The 27,684-nt window shown below is 34.4% G+C and overlaps 1 protein-coding gene across 9 annotated transcripts in view; it reads left to right on the forward strand.

Moving 5' to 3' along the window:
* Positions 1–27,684, forward strand: part of ATRX (ATRX chromatin remodeler) — a 328,475-nt gene that overhangs the window by 114,108 nt on the left and 186,683 nt on the right. For 6 of the 9 annotated variants that reach the window (XM_077888250.1, XM_077888253.1, XM_077888256.1 and 3 more), the window contains 4 exons: positions 1,228–1,337; positions 3,373–3,440; positions 3,749–6,834; positions 19,328–19,400. In XM_077888250.1, coding sequence (XP_077744376.1) covers positions 1,228–1,337; positions 3,373–3,440; positions 3,749–6,834; positions 19,328–19,400 — 3,337 coding nt within the window. The remainder of the gene's footprint in view (positions 1–1,227; positions 1,338–3,372; positions 3,441–3,748; positions 6,835–19,327; positions 19,401–27,684) is intronic. The other 3 variants (XM_077888252.1, XM_077888257.1, XM_077888255.1) reach the window with 2 other exon arrangements.

The following is a 27,684-nucleotide window of genomic DNA, read 5'->3' on the forward strand; positions in this document are numbered from 1 at the left end:
GGGATCGAGTCCCACGTCAGGCTCCCTGCATGGAGCCTGCTTCTCCCTCTACCTGTGTCTCTGCCTCTCTCTCTCTCCTCTCTGTGTATTCTCATGAATAAATAAATAAAATCTTTAAAAAAAAAAGAAAATTGAAAGGTTAGAAATGTGTGTATTGTTTTGTCTTTTATTTAGAGATAGATATAGCTTATTCTTTTAATTGTCTCTCCTTTTTATTTGTGAATGCAGGCATTTTCATTGGCCTGTTTGGAATCATAATCTACCATTTTACTTGTATCAAGATCTTGGTTGCACATCAGAATCTCTGTAAAACTAAAAAAAATAAAGTTTAGTAGATTCTCATTCAGTAGATCAGGGGTGGGAATGGCTGTCTCTGCTTTTAAAAAGTTTCTTCAGATGATTCTGATGTTTAGGTCAGATTGTGAAGCACTGCTCTAAGCAGGACTAGGGGTGAGAGTGAGGTAGGAGAGATTTCCTCTTTGTTGCATTGGGTCATCTTCAGACTGTTTTCCGGTAGACACTGTGGAATGGGGCTCTTCCTCCCTCATCTTCCAAGTCATTTTCAGGTTTTGCTCTCAGGATGGATAGATATTTCTGCAAGTCTTATTTGTCCTTAATTGGAAATAGTAGACAGTGCTGACATTGAATGGATAGTGAAATACACATATAAGATAGGGTAGTGGGGATTATGGATAGTATTGAAGTCAATCTGAGGTAAGAAATTGGTAATTTAAAATTATCAGGTTTTCACATACTATATTGGAAGAGTCTGTGCTGACATATTCATTTTGAGGGTAAAAAATTAATGGCATACCTAACTTTTAAGTATAAGGAAAAGACTATTCCACATATGTCACTGGCTTCCCCATTCTTTAAGAACTGATAATTTATTTGCAAGGCAATAGCAAAGTGAAAAGAGCTCTTGACCCTATTTTTAGAACTTCTCTTATGGAGTCTCTTCATGTTTTATCAAGTTATTGTGAGAAATAGGATTTGCATCTGTAAAAGGAGACAGATTAGGATTTGTAGTTCTGGAATTTGCCATGATTGTCATGTTTTTAGTAAGTCTATAAAATTATTAACCTTTTGTGTCCACAATGTCAACTTTTCTAAGGATTATCAAGTATTTAATTTCCAATATGAAAATTGCAAAATGCTGACTAAAGTAAATATCTTTTTTTTTATGTGTGTGTGTATGTCTCAATAATGGTGACTCCTTTCTCCTAGAAGATGGGCTTCATGGGATTGTGAGCTGCACAGCTTGTGGACAACAGGTCAATCATTTTCAGAAAGATTCCATTTATAGACATCCTTCACTGCAAGTACTTATTTGTAAGGTATGTAATGATCTGTTTATAATTCATTCCACAAATATCTGAATGTTTACTGTGTGTTAGACTTTTGGTTTATGGTGTCAGACTTTTGGTGCATAGTGATGAAGGAGATGGAAATGGTCTCTGTTTTTGGAGGGCTTATATTGTAGTGGAGAGGACAGACATTACAAAAAGCCCATTAAGTGCCATGGTAGGGGAAGTATTGTGGAGTATGGGAACATTCAGGAAGCCTGTGTACTTTGGAGTTGGGTAGGGAGGTCTTTATAATGTAGATAATATAAGCTGGCATCTAAATATAAATAGGAATTAGCCTGGTGAAGTGAGATTGACTCAGCATATTGTAAACAGAGGCAACTTGGTATCCAAAGGCTAGTGAGTGAAGGAGAGCATGGTGTGTTGGCAAATCTTAAGAGTATATGTGTATGCACATGTATATTGTATAACCTTCCCTCTTTTTTATTTAAAGATTTTATTTATTTATTCATGAGATAGAGAGAGAGAGAGAGATTGAGAGGCAGAGACACAGGCAGAGGGAGTAGCAGGCTCCATGCAGGAAGCCTGATGTATGGGTCTAGATCTTGGGACTCTGAGATCACGCCCTGAGCCAAAGGAAGAAGCTCAACCGCTGAGCCATCCAGGCATCCCTATAACCTTCCCTCTTATGTATTCTAATTACCCAAATCTAAACTTTCTGCATGGGGCAGGGTTTTGGCGTGAGTTCAAGATGATAGAGTTAAAAATGTCTCTTATATGTTGAAGATAGTTTTAACAGTCTATGTATACTCTTTTATTAGTAATATCTTGGAGTTAATTTTAAATATCTATAATATCAAGGTTATGATTTCCCTAACTCATTACTGCTAAGATTAATTCTGTGTTAGTTTGTTTCCCAACAGAATGCCTCCTTGAAATGCTGGGGCAAACCAGATTTTCCTGAGTTGCAGTTCTATCTAGGTCTTCTATTGTATGAATTTTTGATATAGACCTACTTAAGTGGACTAAATTTACTTTTCCCTCTAGCAATTTGTGTCCCTCCATTCTTTGAATTCAGCCAGAAGCCTATTTAGGGGACATGTTGTAACTTCTAGTTTTAAAATGGGATAGCTGACTTTTATATTGCTAGATTTGTAATGTGTATTTCCTTTTTCTTCAAATATATATAATTGGGTTTTTCTAAGGACCAATCTGTTGAACCTAATTTGTTTTGGTAATCAGTACTGTCATCAGTAGGCATGGAACCTTCCCTTTCTTCAGACTTAGTGAAAATGATTTTAAAGTCAGTCAGACTTGGATTTGAATACCAGCTTTGCCTGTCACCTAATTGTATGACTGGAGGAAATTTACTTATGTATTAGCCTTTTCTCTCAAGTTGGGTGTAATACTTCCCTATCTTGCCTATGTTTTGAGATTTAAAGAGAATGCATCTTTTTTTTAAAGATTTTATTTATTTATTCATGAGAGAGAGAGGGAGAGAGAGGCAGAGAGAGGCAGAGACACAGGCAGAGGGAGAAGCAGGCTCCATGCAGGGAGCCTGACGTGGGACTTGATCCCAGTCTCCAGGATCACGCCCTGGGCTGAAGGCGGTGCTAAACCGCTGAGCCACCCGGGCTGCCCAAAGAGAATGTATCTTAATGTAGGATAATGTTTCTTAGCTGTACGCATGGTAGCTGTCTATATATGAAGGCCACTAAATATGTTAAGTAGCAGCAACACCTAATACATTTTATGTAGAGGTTTAGTAGCTAGTATTATGAAATCAGAAACTTGCTTTACCAAAATCTTTTATAAAGTTTATATAAGGAATAGTGATACTTGATGATATGGGAATATATTTCAAGGGATTAATTTACTGAGATATTCCTATGTCTGTAAAATACTAGTATTGGATAAGGTAGTAGTTTGCTTTGATTCTCTAAAACATATAAATACACACACATTGCCTTTACTTTTTTTAATGACTTAAAAATAAAGTTTTTGTCATTTATGAATGCTATCCATTTTGAATATAAAATGTCCCCTTCCCCTTTTCTTTTAATAGAATTGCTTTAAATATTACATGAGTGATGATATTAGCCGAGACTCTGATGGAATGGATGAACAATGTAGGTAGGTAATAAATCAAGATGAACTAAAACTCAGTATTGCCTGCTTCTTATGGGGGGAAATTCTTACATAGTATGTTATTAGATCCATTTTTTATAGTATCATCATTGATGTCTTTAATGGATGGTTATTCTTTTTCACAAAACCTTAGGTTTATGTCTGTTTTAGGTTTCCGGTAAAGAATAAGCAGGTGACCCAAAGTACTTTACTATTAAAGTTCCTGGCAGGAAAATTTAAATTTCTTTAATAATGGAAAAATTTAAAGTGAGTTTCATTTTAGAATAATATTTTCATCTTTTAAATAATTTCAGGTGGTGTGCAGAAGGTGGAAACTTGATTTGTTGTGACTTTTGCCATAATGCCTTCTGCAAGAAATGCATTCTGCGCAACCTTGGCCGAAAAGAACTCTCTACAATAATGGATGAAAACAACCAGTGGTATTGCTATATTTGTCACCCAGAACCTTTGTTGGACTTGGTCACTGCATGTAATAGTGTATTTGAAAATTTAGAACAGTTGTTGCAACAAAATAAAAAGAAGATAAAAGTTGACAATGAAAAGAGTAATAAAGTATATGACCATACACCCAGATTCTCTCCAAAGAAAAATAGTTCCAATTGTAATGGAGAAGAAAAGAAATTAGATGATTCATGTTCTGGTTCAGTAACCTACTCTTATTCAGCACTAATTGTGCCCAAAGAGATGATTAAGAAGGCAAAAAAACTGATTGAGACTACAACTAACATGAACTCCAGTTATGTGAAATTTTTGAAGCAGGCAGCAGATAATTCAGAAATCAATTCTGCTACAAAGTTACGTCAGCTTAAGGCTTTTAAATCTGTGTTGGCTGATATCAAGAAAGCTCATCTTGCATTAGAAGAAGATTTGAATTCAGAGATTCGAGCTTTGGATGCTCTAAACAAAGAGAAAAATACCAAAGAGCATAAGGTCATAGATGCTAAGTCTGAAACAAAAGTACGAAAAGGAGAAAAACCCGGTGCTTTGGAAAGGAAGGATATTTCAAAATCAGAAGCTAAACTGTCAAGAAAGCAGGTGGATAGTGAGCACATGGATCAGAGTAATACAGTACAGGAACAAAGAGCAAATAAAAGTGTCAGTGGTGAACATAAGAAATCTGATAAAAAAGAAGAACCTCAGTATGAACCTGCTAACACTTCTGAAGATTTAGACATGGATATTGTTTCTGTTCCTTCCTCAGTTCCAGAAGACATTTTTGAGAATCTTGAGACAGCTATGGAAGTTCAGAGTTCAACAGATAATCAGGGAGATGGCAATAGTGGAACTGAGCAAGAACTGGAGAATTCTTCTGTAAAATTAAATATTACTTCCAAAGACAACAGAGGAGGTATTAAATCAAAAACTACAGCTAAAGTAACTAAAGAATTATATGTTAAACTCACTCCTGTTTCCCTTTCTAATTCTCCAATTAAAGGTGCTGATTGTCAGGAAGTACCACAAGATAAAGATGGCTATAAAAGTTCTGGTCTGAACCCTAAGCCAGAGAACTGTGGACTTGGACAGGAAAAGAATGATAATGAGCATTTGTTTGAAAGTGAAGTTCCATTACTCTCAGAAGAATCTGATCTTCGAAGATCTCCACGTGTAAAGACCACACCCTTGAGGCGACAGACAGAAACCAATCCTCCAACATCTAATTCAGATGAAGAAAGTAATGAAATAGTTAAGGAGAAACAAAACCTATCAGTTCCAATGAGAAAAAAGGATAAGCGAAATTCTTCTGACAGTGCTATAAATAATCCTAAACCTAATAAATTGCCTAAATCTAAGCAGTCAGAGATTGTGGATCAGAATTCAGATTCTGATGAAATGTTAGCAATCCTCAAAGAGGTATCCAGGATGAGTCACAGTTCTTCTTCAGATACTGATATTAATGAAACTCATACAAATCACGAGAAGACTTTATATGATTTAAAGACCCAAACAGGGAAAGATGATAAAGGAAAAAGGAAACGAAAAAGTTCTACTTCTGGTTCAGATTATGACATTAAAAAAGGCAAATCAGCTAAAAGATCTATAATTTCTAAAAAGAAACGACAAAACCAGTCTGAATCGTCCAATTATGACTCAGAATTAGAAAAAGAGATAAAAAGCATGAGTAAAATTGGGGCTGCCAGAACAACCAAAAAAAGAGTTCCAAATAAAGAAGACTATGATTCTTCTGAAGATGAAAAACACAGAAAAAAAGGAATGGATAATCAAGGGCAGAAAAATTTGAAGACTGCCCATGAAGGATCATCTGATGATGCTGAAAGGAAACAAGAGAGAGAGAATTTCTCTTCAGCTGAAGGCACAATTGATAAAGACAGAACAAACATGGACTTAAGAGATCAAATCTCTAAGAATCAACAGTCAGGTGTTTCTTCTGATGGTGCTGATAAGCTGCCTTCAGGAAAGGAGGCTAGTTTTAATTCTCCAGAAGATAAAAAGGTTGCTGAAACTAAAGAAAAGAGTAAGCATTTGAAAACTAAAATGTGTAAGAAAGTACAGGCAGGCTTATCTGACATTCTTGAGAATTTCCCAAAGAAAGAACAGAGTGATGAATCCTCTGAAGATGATAAAAAGCAGAGTAAAAAGGGAACTGAAGTAAAAGAAAAGAAAACTACAGACTTGAAGAAAAGTACAATTAAGATGGAACAACAGTATGAATCATCATCTGATAGCACTGAGAAACTACCCGAGGGAGAAGTTGTTTCTCCTTTTCCTAAAGGTATAAAACAAAATAAGAATGATACAACTTATGGAGAAAAGAAAAGTAAAAAAACAAAAGATAAAACTTCTAAAAAGAAAGGTGAAGTATCTGATAATGCTGAGAAATTACAGGGAAAAAGAGATAGTTGTGATTCTTCAGAAGATAAAAAGAGTAAGAATGGGGCATCCAATAGAGTGAAGAAAAGATGTAACTTGTCTGAAAAGAGTTCAAGGAAGAGACAAGATTGTTCATCATCTGATACTGAGAAATATTCCATGAAAGAAGACGGTTGTGATTCTTCTGATAAGAGACTGAATAGAATAGAACTGAATGAAAGAAGAAATTTAAATTCAAAGAGAAATACCAAGGAAGTACATATTGGCTCATCATCTTCTGATGGTGAGGAAAGTTCTGAAGACAATAAAAAGCTAAAGAAACAGAGAACTTCAGCAAAAAAGAAGACAGTCAATGTCAAGGAGAAAATGAGAAACTCCCTAAGAACAAGCACTAAAAGGAAGCAAGCTGACATTACATCATCATCTTCTTCTGATATAGGAGATGATGATCAGAATTCTGTAGGCGAGGGAAGCAGTGATGAGCAGAAAATTAAGCCTGTGACTGAAAATTTAGTGCTATCTTCACATACTGGATTTTGCCAATCTTCAGGTATGCAAAAATACATAAATTCATAATTTGTTCTTTTATCCTCTTGAATACCTACATTGTTTTCCTTGAAGCCAATCAAATGCAAGGTTACTGTTTAGGCAAAGGCCGTTTAAAAATTCTTTAAAGATTTGCTAGAAAGCCTGCCTTCATTTATTCTTATGCCATTATTGGAAAGTATTTCAAATATTGTTAGTATTCTGTATCTGATATACCAGGTTTGTTGGGTAGATAACAGAATTTCTTTACCAATGTTTAGTGATTTTTCTGGAGTAATAAACAGTAGTTTATGAAGGAAAATCAGACCTCTGTCAGTCGTTCAGTAAGTATATATTCATGTAATGGAGATGTGTGCTTGGTGCTGCTATAACATAGTGTGTGGAAGTTTTAACTGCCTTGCCATGCATATGACTTTTTATGTAATCTCTGCACCCAGTGTGGGGCTCAAACTCACAACCCCAAGATCAAGAGTTGCATGCTCTTCCAGCTGAGACAGCCAGGCACCCCTGCATATGACTTTTTAAATTGGACAGATTAACTTTTTGTCTAGTGAATTCTCTGAAAATTAAATTTACATCATTAAACCCATTGCTGATGCTTGTCAATTTTTTCTAATCACATGAACAGATGTTTCTGTCTATAACAATAACAAAATAAAAATCCAAAAAGTAGATGAATTACCTTACCTTGAGGAGATAGAGACTAGGACAGTTAGGGTTTGGGTCAACCAGTTAGTAATACCCCCCCAAAATTAGAATTATAAAAATAATTTTTATCACTGTTGCAGTTCCTAAAAATCAGTTGTATAATAAATGTGCATGTGTCACTTCATTTTAAGTCAGTAAACCTGTCAGTTAACCAGGGACATGTTAAGCAAACTTATTCATTCATTCATTAAAAAAATTATTTATATTCTAACTCCAGCATGCTTGCTTAATTAATTAATTTAACCAATACATGTAGCATACAGTGTTATATTGATTTCAGGTTGTACTATATATAGTGGCTCAGCAAGTCTGTATATTAGTACTCATTGCAATAAGTGTACTCTTAATCCCCTTCACCTGTTTCAACCATCTTGACCCTTCCCTTTGGTAACCATCAGTTTGTTCTCTATAGTTAAGTGTCTGTTTTTTTGTCTTTTTTCTTTGTTCATTTGTTTTGTTTCTTAAATTCTACGTATGAGTAAAATCATAAGGTATTTGTCTTTCTCTGACTTACTTAGCATTATGCTGTCTTGATCCATACATGTTGCAAATAGTAAGATTTCATTCATTTTTATGGCTGAGTAATACTCCACTGTGTATATACATGCCACATCTTTATCCATCTATCACTGGACACTTGAGTTGCTTCTATAATTTAGGTATTGTAAATAATGCTGCAATAAACATATGCATGCTTACATCTTCATGAATTAGTGGATTTCTATTCTTTGGTTAAATACTGGCAGAATTACTGAATCATATGTTAATTTTGTTTTTAGTTTTTGAGGAATGTTCATACTATGTTCCACAGGGGCTGCACCCGTTTGCATTTCCACCAACAGATTCCTTTTTCTCCACATCCTCACCAACACTTTTTATTTCTTGTGTCTTTGATTTCAGGCATTCTGACAGATGTAAGATGATATTTCATTGTGGTTTTGATTTACATTTCCCTGATGATGAGTGATGTTGAGCATCTTTTCATATGTCTATTGGTCATTTTTATGTTTTCTTTGGAAAGATGACTGTTTATGTCTTTTGTCCATTTTTAATTGGGTTATTTGTGGAGTTTCTTGGTGCTGAGTTGTAGAAGTTTTTTATGTATTGTGGATACTAATCCTTTATTGGATATATCGTTTGCAAGTATCTTCTCCTATTCTGTAGGTTGTCTGTTAGTTTTGTTGTTTCCTTTGCTGTGCAGAAGCATTTTATTTTAATGTAGTTCCAGTAGTTTATTTTTGCTTTTGTTTACCTTGCCTCAGAAGACATATCTAGAAAAATGTTGCTACAGTGGTTGTCAGAGAAATAACTGCCTATCCTCTCTCCTAGGATTTTTATGGTTTCAGGTCTCACATTTAGGTCTTTAATCCATTTTGATTTATTTTTGTGTATGGTTTCAGAAAGTGGTCCAGTTCCATTCCTTTGTATGTTGCTGTCCAATTTTCTCCACAGTATTTGTTGAAGAGACTTTTTCCTGTTGCATATTCTTGCCTCTGTTGAAAAAAATTAATTTTGTTGAAAATTAATTAACCATATAATGTTGAGCTTAATTCTGGTCTTTCTTTCCTGTTCTCTTGAGCTATGTGTCTGTATTGTGCCAGTACCATACTCTTCTGATTACTCCAGCTTTGTAGTATATCTTGAAATCTGGGATTGCGATACCTCAAGTTTTGGCTATTCAGAGTGTTTTTTTTATTCCATGCAAATGTTAAGATTATTTGTTCTAGTTCTGTGAAAAATGCTGTTGGTATTTTGACAGGGATTGCATTAAATCTGTAGATTTTAATTTTAATAATATTTGTTCTCCCAGTCCACGAGCATGGAATATCTTTCCATTTGTTTGTGTCATCTTCCATTTCTTTCATCAGTGTTTTATGGTTTTCAAAGTATAGTTCTTTTACCTCCTTGGTTAACTTTATTCCTAGGTATTTTATTATTTTGGTGCAAATGTCAGTAGGACAGTTTTCTTAACTTCTATTTCATTATTAGTGTATAGAAATGCAGTGATTTTCTGTACATTGATTTTGTATCATGTGACCTTACTGAATTAATCTATCAATTCTAGTAGTTTTTTGATGGAGTCTTTAGGGTTTTCTATGTATGGTATTATGTCATCTGCAAATTATGAGTTTTAGTTCTTCCTTACCAATTTGGATGCCTTTTATCTTTTTGTTGTCTGATTGCTGTGGTTAGGACTTCCAGTACCATGTTGAATAAAAGTGGTTTGAATGGATATCTTTGTCTTGTTTCTGATATTAGGGGGAAAGCTCTTAGTTTTCATCATGGAGTATGACATTAGCTTTTAGTTTTTCATATATGGCCATTATCGTGTTGTGGTATATTCCTTCTAAATCTATTTTTTGAGAGTTTTTTTTTAAATATGAATGGATTTTATACTTTGTCAAATGCTATTTTTGCATCTATTGAAACGATCATATGATTCTTTTTTTTAATATTTTATTTATTTATTCATGAGAGACACAGAGAGAGAGAGGCAGAGACACAGGCAGAGGGAGAAGCAGGCTCCCTGCAGGGAGCCTGATGTAGCATTTGATCCTGGGTCTCCAGGATCAGGCCCTGGCTTGAAGGCGGCGCTAAACCACTGAGCCACCTAGGCTGTCCTGATCATATGATTCTTATGCTTTCTCTTATTGATGTGACGTATCATATTGGTTGATTTGCAAATATGAATCTCACTTGCAGCCCAGAAATAAATCTTACCTGATTGTGTGAATGATTTTTTTAATGTATTGTTGGAGTCTGTTTGCTAGTATTTTCTGGAGGATTTTTGCATCTATGTTCTTCAGAGATACTGGCCCATAGTCCCCCCCGCCCTTTTTTTTAAAGATTTTATTTATTTATTCATGAGACACACACACACACAAACACAGAGGCAGAGACACAGGCAGAGGGAGAAGTAGGCTCCATGCAAGGAGCCTGATGTGGGACTTGATCCCGGGTCTCTAGGATCACACCCTGGGCTGCAGGTGGCACTAAACCGCTGCGCCACCGGGGCTACTCCCCCCGTAGTTCCCTTTTTTAATCAGGTTTTTGTATCAGAGTAATGCTGGCCTCTTAGAATGAATTTGGAACCTTTCCTTCATCTTCCATTTTTTGGAATAATTTGAGGAGAATTGGGTATTAACTTCTTAAAATATTTAGAATTCACCTGTGAAGCCACGTGGTCCTGGACTTTAGTTTGCTGGGAGTTTTTTGCTTACTTATTCAATTTCACTGTTGGCAGTCGATCTGTTCAAATGTTTAATTTCTTTGCAGTGAAGGTTTGGGAAGTTAAATGTTCCTAGAAATTACTCAATTTCTTCTATTTTGTTCAATTTGTTAGCATATAGTTTTTCATAATATCCTCTTACAATCCTTTCTATTTCTGTGTTGTCCGTTATTGTTTCTCCTCTTTCATTTTTGATTTTCATTTGAGCCCTCTCATTTTTTTAAAGATTTTATTTATTTATTCATGAGAGACACAGAGAGAGAGAGAGGCAGAGACACAGGCAGAGGGAGAAGCAGGCTCCCTGCAGGGAGCCCGACATGGGACTCGATCCGGGGTCTCCACGATCGGCCCTGGGCTGAAGGCGGCGCTAAACTGCTGAACCACCAGGCTGCCTGAGCCCTCTCATTTTTTTGATGTGTCTGGCTGAAGGTTTATCAGTTTTGTGATATTTTCAAAGAACCAGCTTCTGGTTTCATTGATCCATTGGTTTTTTTTGTTTGTTTGTTTTTTTGTTTTTTGGTTTGTATTTTATTTATGCTCTAAACTTTATTGGTTCTTCCTACCACAGGTTTTTTTTTTTAATTTTTATTTATTTATGATAGTTAGAGAGAGAGAGGCAGAGACACAGGCAGAGGGAGAAGCAGGCTCCATGAACCGGGAGCCCGATGTGGGATTCGATCCTGGGTCTCCAGGATCGCGCCCTGGGCCAAAGGCAGGCGCCAAACCGCTGCGCCACCCAGGGATCCCCCTACCACAGGTTTTGGGTTTCATCTGTTCTTTTTTTTTTTTTTTTTTTGGTAGCTTTTTTAGGTATAAGGTTATGTTGTTTATTTGAGTTTTTTCATGTTTCTTAAGATAGGCTTGTATTGTTATAAACTTTCCTCTTGCTGCACGCCAAAGTTTTTGGAGCCTTGTGGTTTCATTTTCATTTGTATCCTTGCATTTTTTGATTTCCTCTTTGATATCTTGGTTGACACATTCATTGTTTAGTAGCGTGTATTTAACCTCCATGTATTTGTGTTTATTTTAGATTTTTTCTTGTGGTTGATTTCTAGTTTCATACCATTGTGGTTGGAAAAGATGCCTGGTATGACTTCGATCTTTTTGAATTTGTTAAGATTTGTTTTGTGGCCTAACGTGATCTATTCTGGAGAATGTTCCATGTGCATGTGCAAAGAATTGTGTTCTTTTTTAGGATGGAATTTTCTGAATAAATCTGTTAGATCCATCTTGTCCAATGTGTCCTTTAAAGCCACTGTTTTCATGTTGATTTCTCTTTGAATGACTATGCATTGATGTAAGTGGGGAGTTAAAGTCCTCTGCTATTATTGTGTAGCTATTGAATACTTCTGTTTGTTATTAGCTGTTTTATGTTTTTGGGTGCTCCAATGTTGGGTTCATAAACATTTATGATTATACCTTATTTTTGGGTTGTACTGTTTATGATTAAATGGTATCCTTTTTTGTCTCGTTAAAATCTTTGTTTTAAAGTCTGTTTTTTCCATTACAAGTATTGCTACTTGGTTTTCTTTTTACATCTATTTGTATGATGAATGTTTTTCCATCCCTTCCCTTTCAGTCTACATGTGTTTTTATGTCAGATGTGAGTCTTTTGGTATCATATAGATGGGTCTTCTCCATTTTAGTCGTTTTGCATCTTTTGATTGGAGCATTTAGTCCATTTACATTCAAAGTATTTATTGGTAGGCATGTATTGCAATTTTGTTGTTTTATGCTTGTTTTTGTAGTTTTTCTCTGTTCCTTTTTTCTCTTGATCTCTTCTCTAATTGTTTGCTGGCTTTCATTAGTGATGTGCTTGGATTTCTTTCTCTTTGTTTTCTTGCACATCAGTGGTTTTTTGTTTGTGGTTGTCATTAGTTTTATATATAACATCTGCATGTAGCAGTCTATATTAAGTTAATGGTTGCTTAAGTTTGAATCCATTCTAAAAGCACTAAATTGTTACTCTGTCTCCCCTCCCCCATGTTTTAGATATATGGTGTTTTTATATTTCCTTCTGTTTTGCAAATCCCTTGACTGATTTTTATTGACATACTTTTTACTGCTTTAATGTTGCCTACTTTTCTTATTATGATCTTACCTTTCCACTCAGAGAATTCCCTTTAATATTTCTTGTATGGCTGATTTAGATGAATTCATTTAATGTTATTTGTCTATGAAACTCTATCTCTCCTATTCTAAATGATCGTCTTGCTGGAGAGATTATTCTTGGTTGCAGTTTTGTTTTCCTTCAGCACTTTGAATTTGTCATGCCAGTCTCTTCTAGCCTTCAAAGTTTCTTCTGAAAACTGTTCATATCTTTATGGAATTTCCCTTGCATGTACCTGTTTTCTCCCATTCTTTTTAAAATTCTCTTTTTATCACTACATTTTGCTGTTTTAATTACTGTATGCCTTGGTGTGGACCTTCTTGGGTTGATTTTATTGGGGACTCTGTGTCTGCTGAATCTGGATGTATGTTTCTCTCCCCGGATTTGTGAAGATTTTTCAGCTATTATTACTTCAAGTAATTTTTCTGCCCCTTTTTCTTTTTCATGTCTTCCTGGGGTCCTTAGAATGTTCCTCTTACCATGCTTGTTGTGTTACTTCGTGGCCTAAATCTATTTTCATTTTTAAAATTTTTTTTTTTATTTTTTATTTTTATTTTTTTTATATATATTTTTTTATTTTCATTTTTTATTATTTTTTTCTCCCTTCTGTTCAGCTTGATTGCTTTCCATTACCCTGTCCTGTAGGTCAGTGGTCTATTCTTCTACTTTCTCTGTTCTTTTTTTTAAAATATTTTTATTTATTTATGATAGTCACACACAGAGAGAGAGAGAGGCAGAGACACAGGCAGAGGGAGAAGCAGGCTCCATGCACTGGGAGCCCGACGTGGGATTCGATCCCGGGTCTCCAGGATCGTGCCCTGGGCCAAAGGCAGGTGCTAAACCGCTGCGCCACCCAGGGATCCCATACTTTCTCTGTTGTATTATTTATTCCTTCTAGTGTATATTCAGTTTCAGTTATTGAATTCTTCATTTCTGATTGGTTCTTGTTTATGTTTTTTACCTCTTTGTTGAGCATCTCTGTGAAATTCTCTACTCTTTTCTCAATTCCAGTGAGTATCTCTATGACCATTACATTAAATTTTCCCTTAGGCATATTACTTCTCTGTTTTGTTTAGCTCTCTTGCTGTGATTTTGTCATTTTCTTTCATTTGGGACATATTCCTTTTTCTTATTTTGTTCAATTCTCTGTGTCTCTTTCTATATGTTAGACACATGCTCTTGTAAGTAGTGGTCTTATGAAGAGCAGGTCCTGTAGTGCAATGTCCCCTGTTCACCAGAACTTGACACTTCTGGAATGTCTCCTGTCTTTGTTGCACATACCATAATTTTATGGCCGAGCCTCATTTGTCTTCATTCCAGTCATCTACAATGGCTCTGTTTAACTCTAGTGGGCAGGGTTTGGTCCTTGTGTTGTTATGGGCCTGTCTGGTAGTTGCCTTGGGCTTGAGTTGAGTCAAGCTCATATCTTGTGTCGATAGCTCAGAACTGAAGGGTATTCTCCCCATGTTGTCTCCTGTGAAATTTTTGTTGGTAGGCTGAGCTTGCTGTCAGACCAGATGTCTGCCCTCAGCTCCCTGCTGGGGCTGCAGTTGAACTCATATGTATGCTTATCTTTCCTTCTGCCCCAGGGTGGGAGTCATTTTGGAATGGTGCTGGCTACTCTTGGGGCTGTAAGCACACTGCCTGGTTTGTGTTACTTCTTTGGGTGATCTCCTGGCAAGGGTGTGTTGGTGGGGACTGTCTGTAGAGGAATATGGAGGCAGCGGGGTGTGTGTGGTGCCAGCAAGGTTCATACCAGTCCTCTGTGGAAGGTATCTTGCAGCCACCTGAGAAAACTGTCTAAAGGCCATGTTGGTGTGGAAGGGGTAAGTCTACAGAAGACATAGTGGGGGTGGGGCACACTTTTAGCAAGGTATATGGAGAGTGTTGGTGCTGTGTTGGTTCCTGCAGGTGTATGTATGTGTATCTAGGCTGGGGAGTGGGAAGGGAAATGATACCTGCCAGCTTTGTGGTCTTGCAGAAGTCTCCCAAAGATCCTTGTCCTTCCAGCACATGCTCTGAGGTTAATAAAGAAACCTCCTTCTTGTATACCCTAAGTGTTTTTCTTTTTTTTTTTTTTTTTTTTTCCCTAAGTGTTTTTCAAACTGCTGTTTGTATGCTATATCTCAGTGGAGTTGTTTGTTGTATTATCTCTTAAGGATGGGGACTCAATTTTCTATTGTTCCCTGGTTCTTCCAGAGTTGAGCCCGCTGAGTTTTAAAATTTCAGGTGTGAAGCCCCACCAGTTTTAAGTTCATGGGAAGTTAGATCCCTCTGGTTTTCAAAGCCAGGTGTTCCTTAGATTTGTCTTCCCGGTGTGTGGGTCTTTCATGCCTGGGGTGTATAGCTTGGGGTCTGCTCTCTTTCCCTGTATATGCCTGTGGCATCCTTCCTTTCCTCTGACAGACCCACAGGTCACTTTGGCTCCCGCTGCGTCTTTGCCCTTTCTACCCTCTTCATGTGGAGTCTGTTTTGTCAGTCTTTAGAACATTTTCTTTTTTATTTATACTGATATGGCTGTTACGTAGATGTAACCATAAGATGAGGTGAGCCTGGGATCCTCCTACTCTGCCATCTTCACCAGAAGTCCACCTGAACATTACTTCAAAATTTTTATAAAGGAGATTTTAGGCTTAACTGTGTTCCAGCACAGGTAGAATGCTTAGATTTTTCCTTTCATTCCTTGAGTTAGGATTTTCCATTTATCCCAATTGTATTTTGTGCAATTAACTTGAATATTGCTTTTTAAATTTTTTATTTTAAAATACTTTAGTTACCATTGACTGGAAGCCTTACCAATAATATAAATAGTTGATTAACACATATTTTGTATGTATTATATACTGTATTCTTAAAATAAAGTAAGCTACAGAAAAGGGAATAAAATCATAAGGGAGAGAAAATATAGTGTATTACAAAAACTACATGTACAAGTGGACTTGTGTAGTTCAAAGCTGTGTTGTTCAAGTCTCAACTGTATGGTAGAATAAGAGATTGTATTCAATCTAATACTTACTTAGATATCATATCAATGTTTTGTTACCAGGTTAGTTGGGAAAACTCTTATTACAGATTAGAGTGTAAGAATAATAAATTGTGAGTAGTTACATGGAGTATTATCAGTGGCAAAGTGTAGGTGATTGAATTAATCTTAAACTTCAGAAAACTGGTTTACATGATTAAACATCTTCCCTAATGAAATCAGCATGTTTGATTTCAATTGCTAGTTTTCATTTCCCAAAATGTAACTTGATTTGACACATATGAGAGGTTTCTATGATATACCTCTCATGTTTGGAACTATTAATATCTAGTATAATAAGTAATATGTATTCATTAGATCTTAAGAGATGGCAATGTATGGCAAATATTTGTAGGGTGCATTTCCCAAGAATTCCTTCTTTGCGCATTAGTCTAGATCACTGTGTTCCATTTTGATCATTGTGTTTCATGTAACTTTGTTCTGAAGGACCATTGTGCTGATCAGGAGGTGGTCCTTTTTCACGTATGTATCCACAGAAGCCTTGAGAATTGAGCTCTTCTGCAGATGACAATCTCTCAACTATTTGGTGGAATAAGCCTTATTGGCATTTCCTTTACCCTGAGTATTTCCTAAGAACTGATTACTTTAGGGATGCCTAGGTGGCTCAGTGTTTGAGTGTCTGCCTTCAGCTTAGGGCATGATCCTGGAGTCTGGGGTCCAGAGATCGAGTCCCACATTGGGCTCCCCACGGGGACCCTGCTTCTGCCTCTGTCTATGTCTGCCTATGTCTCTGCCTCTCTCTCTCTTTGTATCTCTCATGAATAAATAATAAATAAATAAAATCTTTAAAAAATACATCTTTAAAAAACCTGATTACTTTAGGTAAAAAAAAAGATAATTTTGCTTGGGAATTAACACATCTAAAAATTGGCCTTTGTAAAAATGCCTAAGCAGAAAAAAATTATGAAGGGTGTTAAAATAAGCACTATAAAAAGTACTGTGTTTCAAGATAAGTTTGTATGTGAGTCAATGACAGGTGACATTCCTTGATAATTTGTATGCATTTATGAACATAGTATATTTTCCTAATATGTCCAACTTAACAATATTTTTGAACTTCTAAAATGCCTCCCCTGCTCTCATATATTTAGATGATTCCAATTTATTCAGCCATAGTTGGATATTCTGTTACGAGGCCAGTAGTTTACTTGAAAAATTGGGGCTTAAGAATGGCATGAGCAACCAAAATGAAGCACTTGGTCCTAGGAGTTTGAGGAGTTCGCAGTCCAGTGAACAAGATAGACATAGATAAGTCATTATTTAAAAAAATACCAGAAGACATATATAAAACAAAAATGGAGCTGTGTGCTAAATATAGCAAGTGAGCCATTTAATCTAAATATTAGAAGAAGACTTAGAAGAACAGGTAGCATTTGAACTCAACTTTGAAGGATGTGTCAGATTTTGAAAGGTATAATAGAGGAATAACAGTAATATTCCTAGTAATATTTCATTTGCAGATTGGTCTGCCTGAGGTATTTATTGTGAGTTTGGTAGGATATTCTAAGATTTATTTTTGCCTTTCTATATTCACCATATTTCTATCCTGAACCTATAGTTGTCATTGTTCTTTATGGATTTTTTTCTTCAACATTTTCTCCCTATTTTTATTTTTTAATTTTTTTTTTTTTTAATTTTTATTTATTTATGATAGTCACACAGAGAGAGAGAGAGAGAGGCAGAGACACAGGCAGAGGGAGAAGCAGGCTCCATGCACCGAGAGCCCGATGTGGGATTCGATCCCGGGTCTCCAGGATCGCGCCCTGGACCAAAGGCAGGCGCCAAACCGCTGCGCCACCCAGGGATCCCCCTATTTTTAATTATAAAGCAATTTCATTTTATTTTTAAAAAGATTTATTTATTTATTTTAGAGAACAAGACCAAGAGGGAGAGAGAGAGTGATTGTGGGAGCAGGAGCTTGAGTTGGGGCGGGGAGAGGGAGAGAGAATCTCAAGAGGGTTCCACACTCAACATAGAGCTGGATGTGGGGCTCGATATCCTGGCCTTGAGATCATGACTTGAGCCAAAATCAAGAATCAGAGACTTAACCAATTCAACCACCCAGGTGCCCTGAAAGCAATTTTAAATGAACAGAGAAGTTTCTGTCATTAACATTGTACTATGTTTTGCTTTATCACATATCTATTTATATATCCTTCTTTTTATCCATCAATGTACCTATTGTTTTTGCCTTTTTAACTGTTCATTTTGAATTATAAATTCACAGGATATTGCAAAACAGAACAAAACCATACAGGGAGGTGTTGAACGTTCATTCAGTTTCTCTCAATGGTGACATCTTATATAACTGTAGTACAATGTCAAAACCAGGAAACTGAAGATTTATTGCAATTTCACCAGTTTTTCATACACTGATTTGTTTGTACTTGTATGTATTTGTAAGTATAGTTCTATGCAATTGCATCACATGTAGCTTTTTATAACCACTACAACCAAGATACTTGAATGATTTATCACAAGATTCCCTTGTGCTAGCTTATACTTATCCCCTTGCTTGTCCCCATTCTTAACCCCTGGCAAGTGTTAATTTCATTTTCATCTCTAATTTTGTTATTTTGGGGTAGAATCACGAAGTGATTGGCTTTTTTCATCAATGGCTTTTTTCACTCAATGTAATGCTCTTGAAATCCTTGCTGCATTTCAATATAAATGGTAAACATCAGCATACCACTCCCTAGTTACTTCAGCTTTATTATTTAGTATTAATAATTTAGTATTTAGCATTAATTTAATATTCAGTATTATTTAGAGGTCACAATATAAGTTTGTTTTTGAGGTAAAATTTACATACAGTGAAATGCACAAATCTTGCCTTCTTTAGATTTTTAATCAAAAGGATAGCAATGTAGCTTTTTTATAAGGAAATCAATTTTACTGTTCTTGAATATTTCTCTTGGTAATTCTGGTCATGAGTATGATACAGATTTAAGTATATTTTTCTTACTTGCTACTACCAAAATATTTATAGTAATTTTGCTATTCTTTAATTTAACAGGATAAATTAAAGATCTCTTTATTTTTTTAAAGTTCTCTTAACTTTAAACTTAAAATGGATCACTAAAATGCTTACTTATTATAGCAAGAAAGTTATTGTACTGTGATGAAAGATGATAAAGACTTGTTACTGGGAAGGATTAGCTTTAGAACTGTTGTATTCTGGGAAGGAACTTTGAAATATATAAAACCCAACTATTGTTTTACTGCTGGTACTTAATAAATTCCCTATTGTGCTTTCCCTATAAATTTTTTTCTCATGTTTTAGATCCAGAGTACAGTTTAGAACCCACTATTTGTGTTAAAATTTTTGGCTTTCAGTTATATTTTACATGATTTTACTTATGTAGATAATTTAAAGCTAATTTTAAGTACACTTTTTTCCCCTCAAGGAGATGAAGCCTTATCTAAATCAGTTCCTGTCACAGTGGATGATGATGATGACGACAATGATCCTGAGAATAGGTATGATTCCATCTATAAGGACTTTAAAAAGATTATAACACACCCTAGGCGTGGGCAGAAACAGCAGCAACGGAACTGCAAGCCGGTTGTAAAAACCAGGAGTACCCGCCTTAGAAAGACTCGCTCACAGTCTTCCTGCAAGTTTGAAAGAAAGCCCAGAAAATGGGCTAAAGCTCAGAAACCTTAAAAGAAAGTAAATATAAATATCAACACACCTAGCATAGGGTGTGTTATAAATACAGCACTGTCAATTTTACGTTCCCATGTAAATTGTGATAATTTTTTGAGAATATTTTAATTTTGGCAGATTATTTTATTGATGAAAGTAAATCATATCTCAGTAAATTGGTGACAACAGACTTCTCTTTCCTCAATATTTGATTATTGTTTTTAATTGCCATCTAATATAGTGGTCCGATTTATTAAGACCCATTCAAAGTGAAAAAAAAGGAGATTGCTCAGATATGTAAGATTAAGAAATTCTTTTCAAAATAAGTATCAATTTACAAAGTATCCAGACTGATGTGGATTTTAAACATTTTTCAGATAAAATAGTATGATAGTATTAACTTTAATAAGATTAAAATAGTGGGTTAGAAGTAAACAGTGGAGCCTGTACAGGTAGATTCACTTAACCTAAGGGGTGGCTGGGAAAAGAAAAGAATACAAAGCACACCCATATCCTAAGGCTAAAGAATAATGAAAATAAATGTATTAAAGAATACAACCCTAATTTTTTTTTTACCTATCTTTTAAACCATTCCTGAAATACAGTGTATGCCACACTTATATTTTCAACAAGATTGTGTGATATAGTAGATGGAATTTTGGAATAGTGGGGATAAGAGTATCTGATTTCTAGTTCTAACTCCTCTGTGTAATTGTGCGCAAGTGACTTAACTACTCTGCAAAAATTTTTTGATTTCTAAAATGAAAAGGTTGGATGAAATTTTCTCTGATAAATTCTAACACCAATTATCCATGATAGACTTAATGGTTTTACTAAGGAATACTATATTAACCATTTATTCCTAATAAGTTATAATATTAAAAAAACATGAAAATATGCATGCAGTTGTGTCATAATTTTGTAGGAAATTGAGTTAGTAATGCTGTGGGTGGCTGTTATTCTAGCTCTGTTTTCTTTATCTTTTTGATGCTGATAGGGTTTTCTGTTTCTAAGATCAGCATTCTTCTAATAGTTTTTATTAAGATAAATGAACAATTTTATTTTGTACTTTAAAATAGAGATTCATGGGCACAGTGATTCAGATGCTGCTTACCTACTTTTTTAATAAAAAAATCTATGTATTCAGTTATTTTATGAGATGGGGTGGGGCCCAGAATGGAATGGTAAATAAAAGCCTATATTTTATTCATCAGCAATTTTTATAATACACGATTATAGCAAGATTATGAAAGCATTTAAAAATTCTTTTTTAAAAAAATTCTCTTTTAAAATGCTTTAATTCCTCTTTATTTAGACTAATTTGTTTTCCTGTAAACCACGAGGACTCAAATTGTTTTTTACTCAAATGTTATTAAAAAGCTAATAATGCTTAAAACATGCTATATTCTAATTTAACTATATGAGTGATGAATCTTAATCTCATATTTAGCCACCAAATGGGAGTATCATTAAGGTATGATAATTTTATATTTGTGTTAGATCTTGTCAAAATATAAATATCATTTTCATCTTTTAAGTTGCTTGATTATATCTCTCTGTAACTGGCAAGTATTTTATTGGAAGATATATTTAATTCCATCTTGTATTTGTGATTAAAAAATACAACCCTATTCAGTAGTTTGGAGAAGAACTGAATGTTATCTTGGACATATTTTTCTTTATACTTATTTTAATGTGCCTGTATAAAACATATCATTAATAACTTGTTTCATTTTCAACATACCAAAGAGGTATTTAATACCCACGATGGGAATACAGATTACCTTCTGGAACTATTTTAGCATAGATGATGTATTTGAGCATATTTGAATACGCACTAGGCAACTTTTAAAAATTTATTTTGTGGAGCATGATTAAGTCTTGGAGTTATTTTTACCAATTTCACAGTTTTTGAGTAGGATGTATTTTAGTACACAGTATATTGTAATTGTGTGTAAATTTGTACACAATTGTGGAATTGTGTATAAATTATGTATACATTTCATATGCCTTGATTATTTAGCAGTGTTAATACATTTTCAGTGTTGACATTTATGGAGAGGTAAATAGTGTATTAATGCCAGTGCTTAAGTGTTTGGATGCAATAAATTTCTATAAAACTTTTTTCTTGTTCAAGAATTTAATTTTAATTATAATGTATCTTTTCATGAAAGTTGAAAAAATTTGTTAAGATCAAGATATGGAGGGTAGTTTGTAGCCAAAGAAGTTCTGATATTTCTGAAATTGAGGCAGTGAATACTTAGACTTTTCTAAACATGTTACTTATATATGAAATATATACTTATATATATATTTATAAGAAAGTTTTATAGTGGATTTTAGTACTGTTTGTATCTTTTCTATTTTTAAAGCGATGATAGTTTTTGAGGTCATTTAAAATACTTAGCCATGTCCTGAATATTTTAGTAGGTGTGAATATATAAATCTGTTATTTTAGCATACTGTTTTGTAGCATTCATATTTGAAAGTAAATGTATGCTATTGTGAGATAAAGTAGTCTAACTTGTAAATTTTGCGTTTAATTGCGTTTATTTAATAAACAATGAAAAAATAGGTTGATAGTTTAACTTTTTCTTTTGGTTGAGCATTTTAGAAAGAAATGTAAATAGTAGACTAACTTTATAGTTTGAATTTTGTATAATTGAGAATTTACGTAGATTTTTATAGTTTAGACTTTACTTTTTGAAAGGGAGAATAATGTGAAACAGTTTGTCAGGTTTTATAAATGATACATGTAATTTTAAAGTCAGTTATTTGAATATGCCATTATATTAATGTTGCCTTTTAAATACCTATTGTGTTTTGAGTTGGTTCTTTCATTGAAAATACATTCATGTAATTTTTTTATTGTTGCATATCTACATTCAGCTGGCATTGAAAATACATTATGATTCTTAAAAGGGATATTAAGACCAAACATTTTCTGATGTCCTATATTTGAATTACCTGCACTGTGAATTAGCCCCAGTGATAAGATGGTAGTTTATTCAACTTTGAATTAGCCTCAGTGATAAGATGGGAGTTGGTTCAAGTTTAACAGTGTTAGTGTTGAGGATCATTAAACTGGGCTTATCTTTAGAAGTTGCATACTAATAAACCAATGAAGAGTCCATTCTCTCAGAAAAAGAATTATTTTCAGTATGTTCTTTATTTATAGATTTTTTCTAAGCAAATATTTTTTTATTCCAATTTTGACTAAAAGATGAGATTTTTATATAGATACCCTCCCCTGACACACACATACAAATATTTACCTTATAATTGAAGAATGTTTAATTGAGTCTAGTAGTACTCCATAGTTTTTCTCATAATTTCTTTCTCGTTGGGGCTAAATACTTACTACATAGAAGCAAAATTTGATATGAAGATTGCTTAAAGGAATTGCCCATTATTATTGTTTTTTAAAGGTTTTATTTATTTATTCATGAGAGACACAGAAAGGCAGAGACATAGGCAGAGGGAGAACAAGCTCCCCGTGGGGAGCCTGATGTAAGACTTGATCCCAGGACCCCAGGATCATGACCTGAGCTGAAGGCACACACTCAACCACTGAGCCACCCAGGTGCCCTGGAATTGCCCATTATTAATAGAAGTTCTCCTTAATTATAGTGGGACTACACTGTAGCTTTAAGCATTTCCAATTATTTTGTTATTTGGTGATAATTTACTTTTCAACTGGAAAATATACAAATGATTGTTTTTTCCCTACTAGCTTGGTGGGGTATTCTGTTGGTGAAGGTTCTGTGCTATTAATTCAGCATATTTTCAGAAGTAATTAATTGTTCCTGGATGTTGTTCATGCTAATGAAGATATTTAATGACTGGTTTACCTGATTTCAGCAATGTTTAATGCTGGCTTGAATATATTCTCAAGTCCCTTCAGCAGAAGCCTTTTCATTTGGTTTCCATTTTTAATCACTTTTCAGAATATTCATCTTCTACACTTGTCTTTATCTAGTCTTTATACGAATTTGCTAAATCTGGAATAATTTTTTTCTCTGTGAAATGTTCTTTTATTCATGGTTGTCCTGTTTGGTCACCAAAATTGCTTTGGTTCCCCTTTATTGTTTTGAAAAACAAAGCTAGTATTTTAAATGAAGCATTTTACTTATTTTTATGTTTGAGTAAGGGTTTTAAATTCCAGCCATTTTAAGGTAACTCTTTTTCAGTTTACTTTGTTTTTATAGTGCAGGTAAGTATTGTAAGTCATTTAAGTATATATAGATGTTTAGTCAGTAGGTAGGATCCGTTTGTAGATAACTGGTTGCAGTTGCCATAAGATCTTTTTTTATGCTAGAATTTTTAGCAAGGAAAGAAATATGGTCAGTAGTGGTGATATTTCTGCTTAAGATTTAAACATTATATTTAGCCTTCCTTTCCTGTTCTCTGTTCTTTGGTGATATTGTAAGTTTTAGAGAGCGGAAAATAGCCCCCTCCTCCCCCAAGAGAGTTTGCATTTTCTAGTGTTAGCAAAAATGATTCCTTTTTTTGACAATTTGTGTCTCCTTTGTCTTTAGCTTTGAAGTTTTAGGTAAAAATGAGATGAATCAATTTTGTTGTTACCTTTCAAGTATAAGAAAATATTAAACTAGTTCTTTAAGATGATCAAATTTTCTAAATTTATATCAATGTTAATAAAATTTTTCTTGTTAAAATTTCCTCTGAAACTGCCTTAGATTTTTCATAAAATAGGAAATGTACATTTTGTGATTCGAGTTTATTCAAACATAATAGCCTTTGTATAAATTGTTAATAAACTATGGGTTCTTAATTTCATACAGCTTTTATATTTCTACTTCCAAGATTTTTTAAAAAAGTTATTTGATACTAATTTTCCTGGTACCCTCACTAAAAAGAGAACAGTGCTGTTTTTTCATTAACTGCAAACATTGTAGGACATATGACTAAAATGTGTTTCAAACCATTTTTTAGCTTTTTGATTATTTAGTTACATCATTATGTCATAAACTCCACCATTTTTGAGTATAGATCGTTACTTTTTATAGAAAGGTTCATATCACGAATACTAATTTTGAACTAAGGAGTTAAAAATACTAATACAGATTTTGAAGATGAGGAATTCCATGATAATTCATGTTTTAGTTTATATTCTTAATCCTGAAGCATATAACATTTGTTACTGCCTCACACTTTATTAGAAGAAGAAGGCTCACCACCTTGTTCTCACAAAAAATTTTCAACATTCTTTGGCTGTAGTCATTTGAATTATTTTACATATCACCATTTTGAATATGGTATGGTATTTTAGCATAGCATATACTTAGGTACTTGTTTTATATCTCTAAAGGGTATGCTTTTAAACCTATAATCTTATTCAGAATTCTCAGTTTAAACTAATTTTATTGTGATCTTGTACACAAATGTAAACAAATTTTTTTTTCCATCTTTGTGTTTGGATGCACCGTAGTTTTTGGCCTTCTAAAAGTATATTTTTCATTTAGCCATTTTCTTCAAACCTGTTTTCAGAACTTTTTAAAGATAAAACAGTAGATTTTAGGGATGTATCTGAGATGGCCTATTAAGTGCATTTTAGAAATGGAGCATGCTGGACTAAAGATTTTGAGAACTCTTATTTTTATTTTTTTAAATTTTTTTAAATTTTATTTTTATTTTTATTTTTTATTTATTTATGATAGTCACACAGAGAGAGAGAAAGAGAGACAGAAACACAGGCAGAGGGAGAAGCAGGCTCCATGCACCGGGAGCCCGACGTGGGACTCGATCCCGGGTCTCCAGGATCGCGCCCTGGGCCAAAGGCAGGCGCTAAACCGCTGCGCCACCCAGGGATCCCTAGAACTCTTATTTTTAAAAATTGAAGCTTCAATTCTTTCATTTCTAAGTACATATTTGGAGATCAATGAAATGCAGATATCTTTAGGAATATGATTATAGTAAATTCACCAAGTGCTCATAAGCATAGTAGTAGTGAATGAGTAGAGAATATAGCACTGGCATAGTAAAATTAGAGAATATTGGGATTCAGGATCTTAGGTGCCACTTCTGGCTTTACCACTAACTAGCTTTGTTTCTTTGACCATGTCATTTTCCCTTTCTAAGCCTGTTTTCTCATCTGTAAAATGACAGAATTGGATTCTAAGGTCCTTTTTTCTAGCTCTAACATTTTGTGTTGCTTTTGTAATGGCTGTTTCTTTAAAACCTCCATGGTGCAACAGATTCCTCTCTTGATTGCTCCTAATTTAGAAATTTAATGTTTTGAATTACTGATTTATGTATCAGCAAGAGGTAGTTTACTTTCTTTCCCTGTTTGAGTGCTTTTGTGAAGAACATTATGTGTTTTCTTTCTTTCTAGATAGGATCAGAATAACTTAAGGCTTTCTTGGCTTCCTTCTTTCTCTCTCTTTCCTGCTTGCTTGTTCGTCTTTGCATTGTTGGGCTTATTCCTTATTTTATTATTGGTTTCTTTTAGTAGATGAAGATATAAGGGGTAATAAGACATTATTGTGGTATTATATGATTTAGAAGCCTTAGCTTGTTTGGGTTTTGGGGTTCTATTATTCTCTCATGCACCAGTTCCGATCATTGTTTTTTTTTTTTTTTTTTTTTTTTTTTTTGTGGGTTTTTACCCTTCCTCCCATATTGTTTTGCTTTCTCCCCTTCTCCCTTCCCTTCCTTTCAGGAAAATGGAGGAGTGGCTCCATTACTTCCAGCTCTGCCCAGGTTTTCTGCCACAGAGTGGCACAGCCTGTTCCTCTAATGCTTCTGATAGAGTCGTGACTGCTTTGGATGCTACACCTGCCCCAAGATGTAATATTGAGCATTGAGATTCCAGGGGGGCAGTACCTTGTTGCCTGGATGATTTTCTCAGAAACGTCTTGGAAAGCCTCAAGAAAGGAAACTTCAGAGCAAACAAATCAACTAGGGATCATGACTATACATCCATCACATGTATACCAGCATGGGTCCAGCCGAGGCCTCCAAAATGATGCTTTGCCAGCCTCAGCTGGTTCTCAAGTGATGATGTCCTTGAAGTCTCTGTGGCCCGTGACTCAAGAGTTAAGGTAGTGGAGTTTCCCTTAAAGCATCTCACAGCAGGCTTTGTAGATGGGACACATCTCACCTCAACATGTTTGCTGACTACTCAGGTTGAAGTTCATCCTCAGCCCTTAGGTCCTTCAAATTAAGTTCTAACTTTGAGGTGTAGGTTACGGGATAGGCTAGGTTTATGATATAGTGTGTCTTTGACATAGTGGACTTGAGCCATCAGTCATGCAAAATGATTTAATTTCATTCTTTTTTAGCTTAATATACATGGCTATACATTAGGATTTCCATTGGTCAAAAGGTGTTAGAAGGTAAATCTAAAGTATCTTAGGGAGATAAAGCTAAGGGAATCTCCATCACTCTGTATGTAACTTTTCAGTTTGGAGAAAAATGAACATTCTCTGAATTTTGTATTATTTTTCTGCTTCTAAAGTGATTGTGATTGTTCTTAAATTATATTCTTAATGAAGGTTGTTGATTGATAAATCATGTAATTTTTCATTGTATGGATCTCATTGAATTTTCCATGATTTATTATGTAATTTCACAGTTGATATAAAATTGTATTTTATTATCTCATGTGTATATTTCTCAGTTATTTCATGACAGTCTAGAACTTGAGTATGAATTAGGTAGTTTTTTATATATTTTGATTTTCCATTTAGTAGACCTATTCTTAGGAGGCTAGAGTTTGAAAGAAGAAAAATTTTATGGTTTCTTAAAATTAACCAAGTTTTACAGATCATATAGAATTTTAGACCTTTTTTTGAACTTGTAAATACAAACAAACCAGATAATAGAAGTAACCATTAGTGTAACTAGATTAGTATTTGTATTTTTATTGGTTATTATTGTACTGCCCAAATGGTGATATGAGATCTTGTAACTGCAAGTGAACTATGTTTTCCTACTTGCAATTTATTATTCAACATTTTACATTTATGTGAGTGTGTGTGTGTTTGTATACACACACATTCATTCCAAAACATTGTTTTTACCCAAAGTGGTTCAAGAAAGTTTTTCCTTGTCCATTGGAAATGACAAATGTAGTATGTATTTTTTTTAAAGATG

Source organism: Canis aureus, chromosome X (genome assembly GCF_053574225.1).
Source record: "Canis aureus isolate CA01 chromosome X, VMU_Caureus_v.1.0, whole genome shotgun sequence".
Classification (NCBI taxonomy): Eukaryota; Metazoa; Chordata; class Mammalia; order Carnivora; family Canidae; genus Canis; species Canis aureus.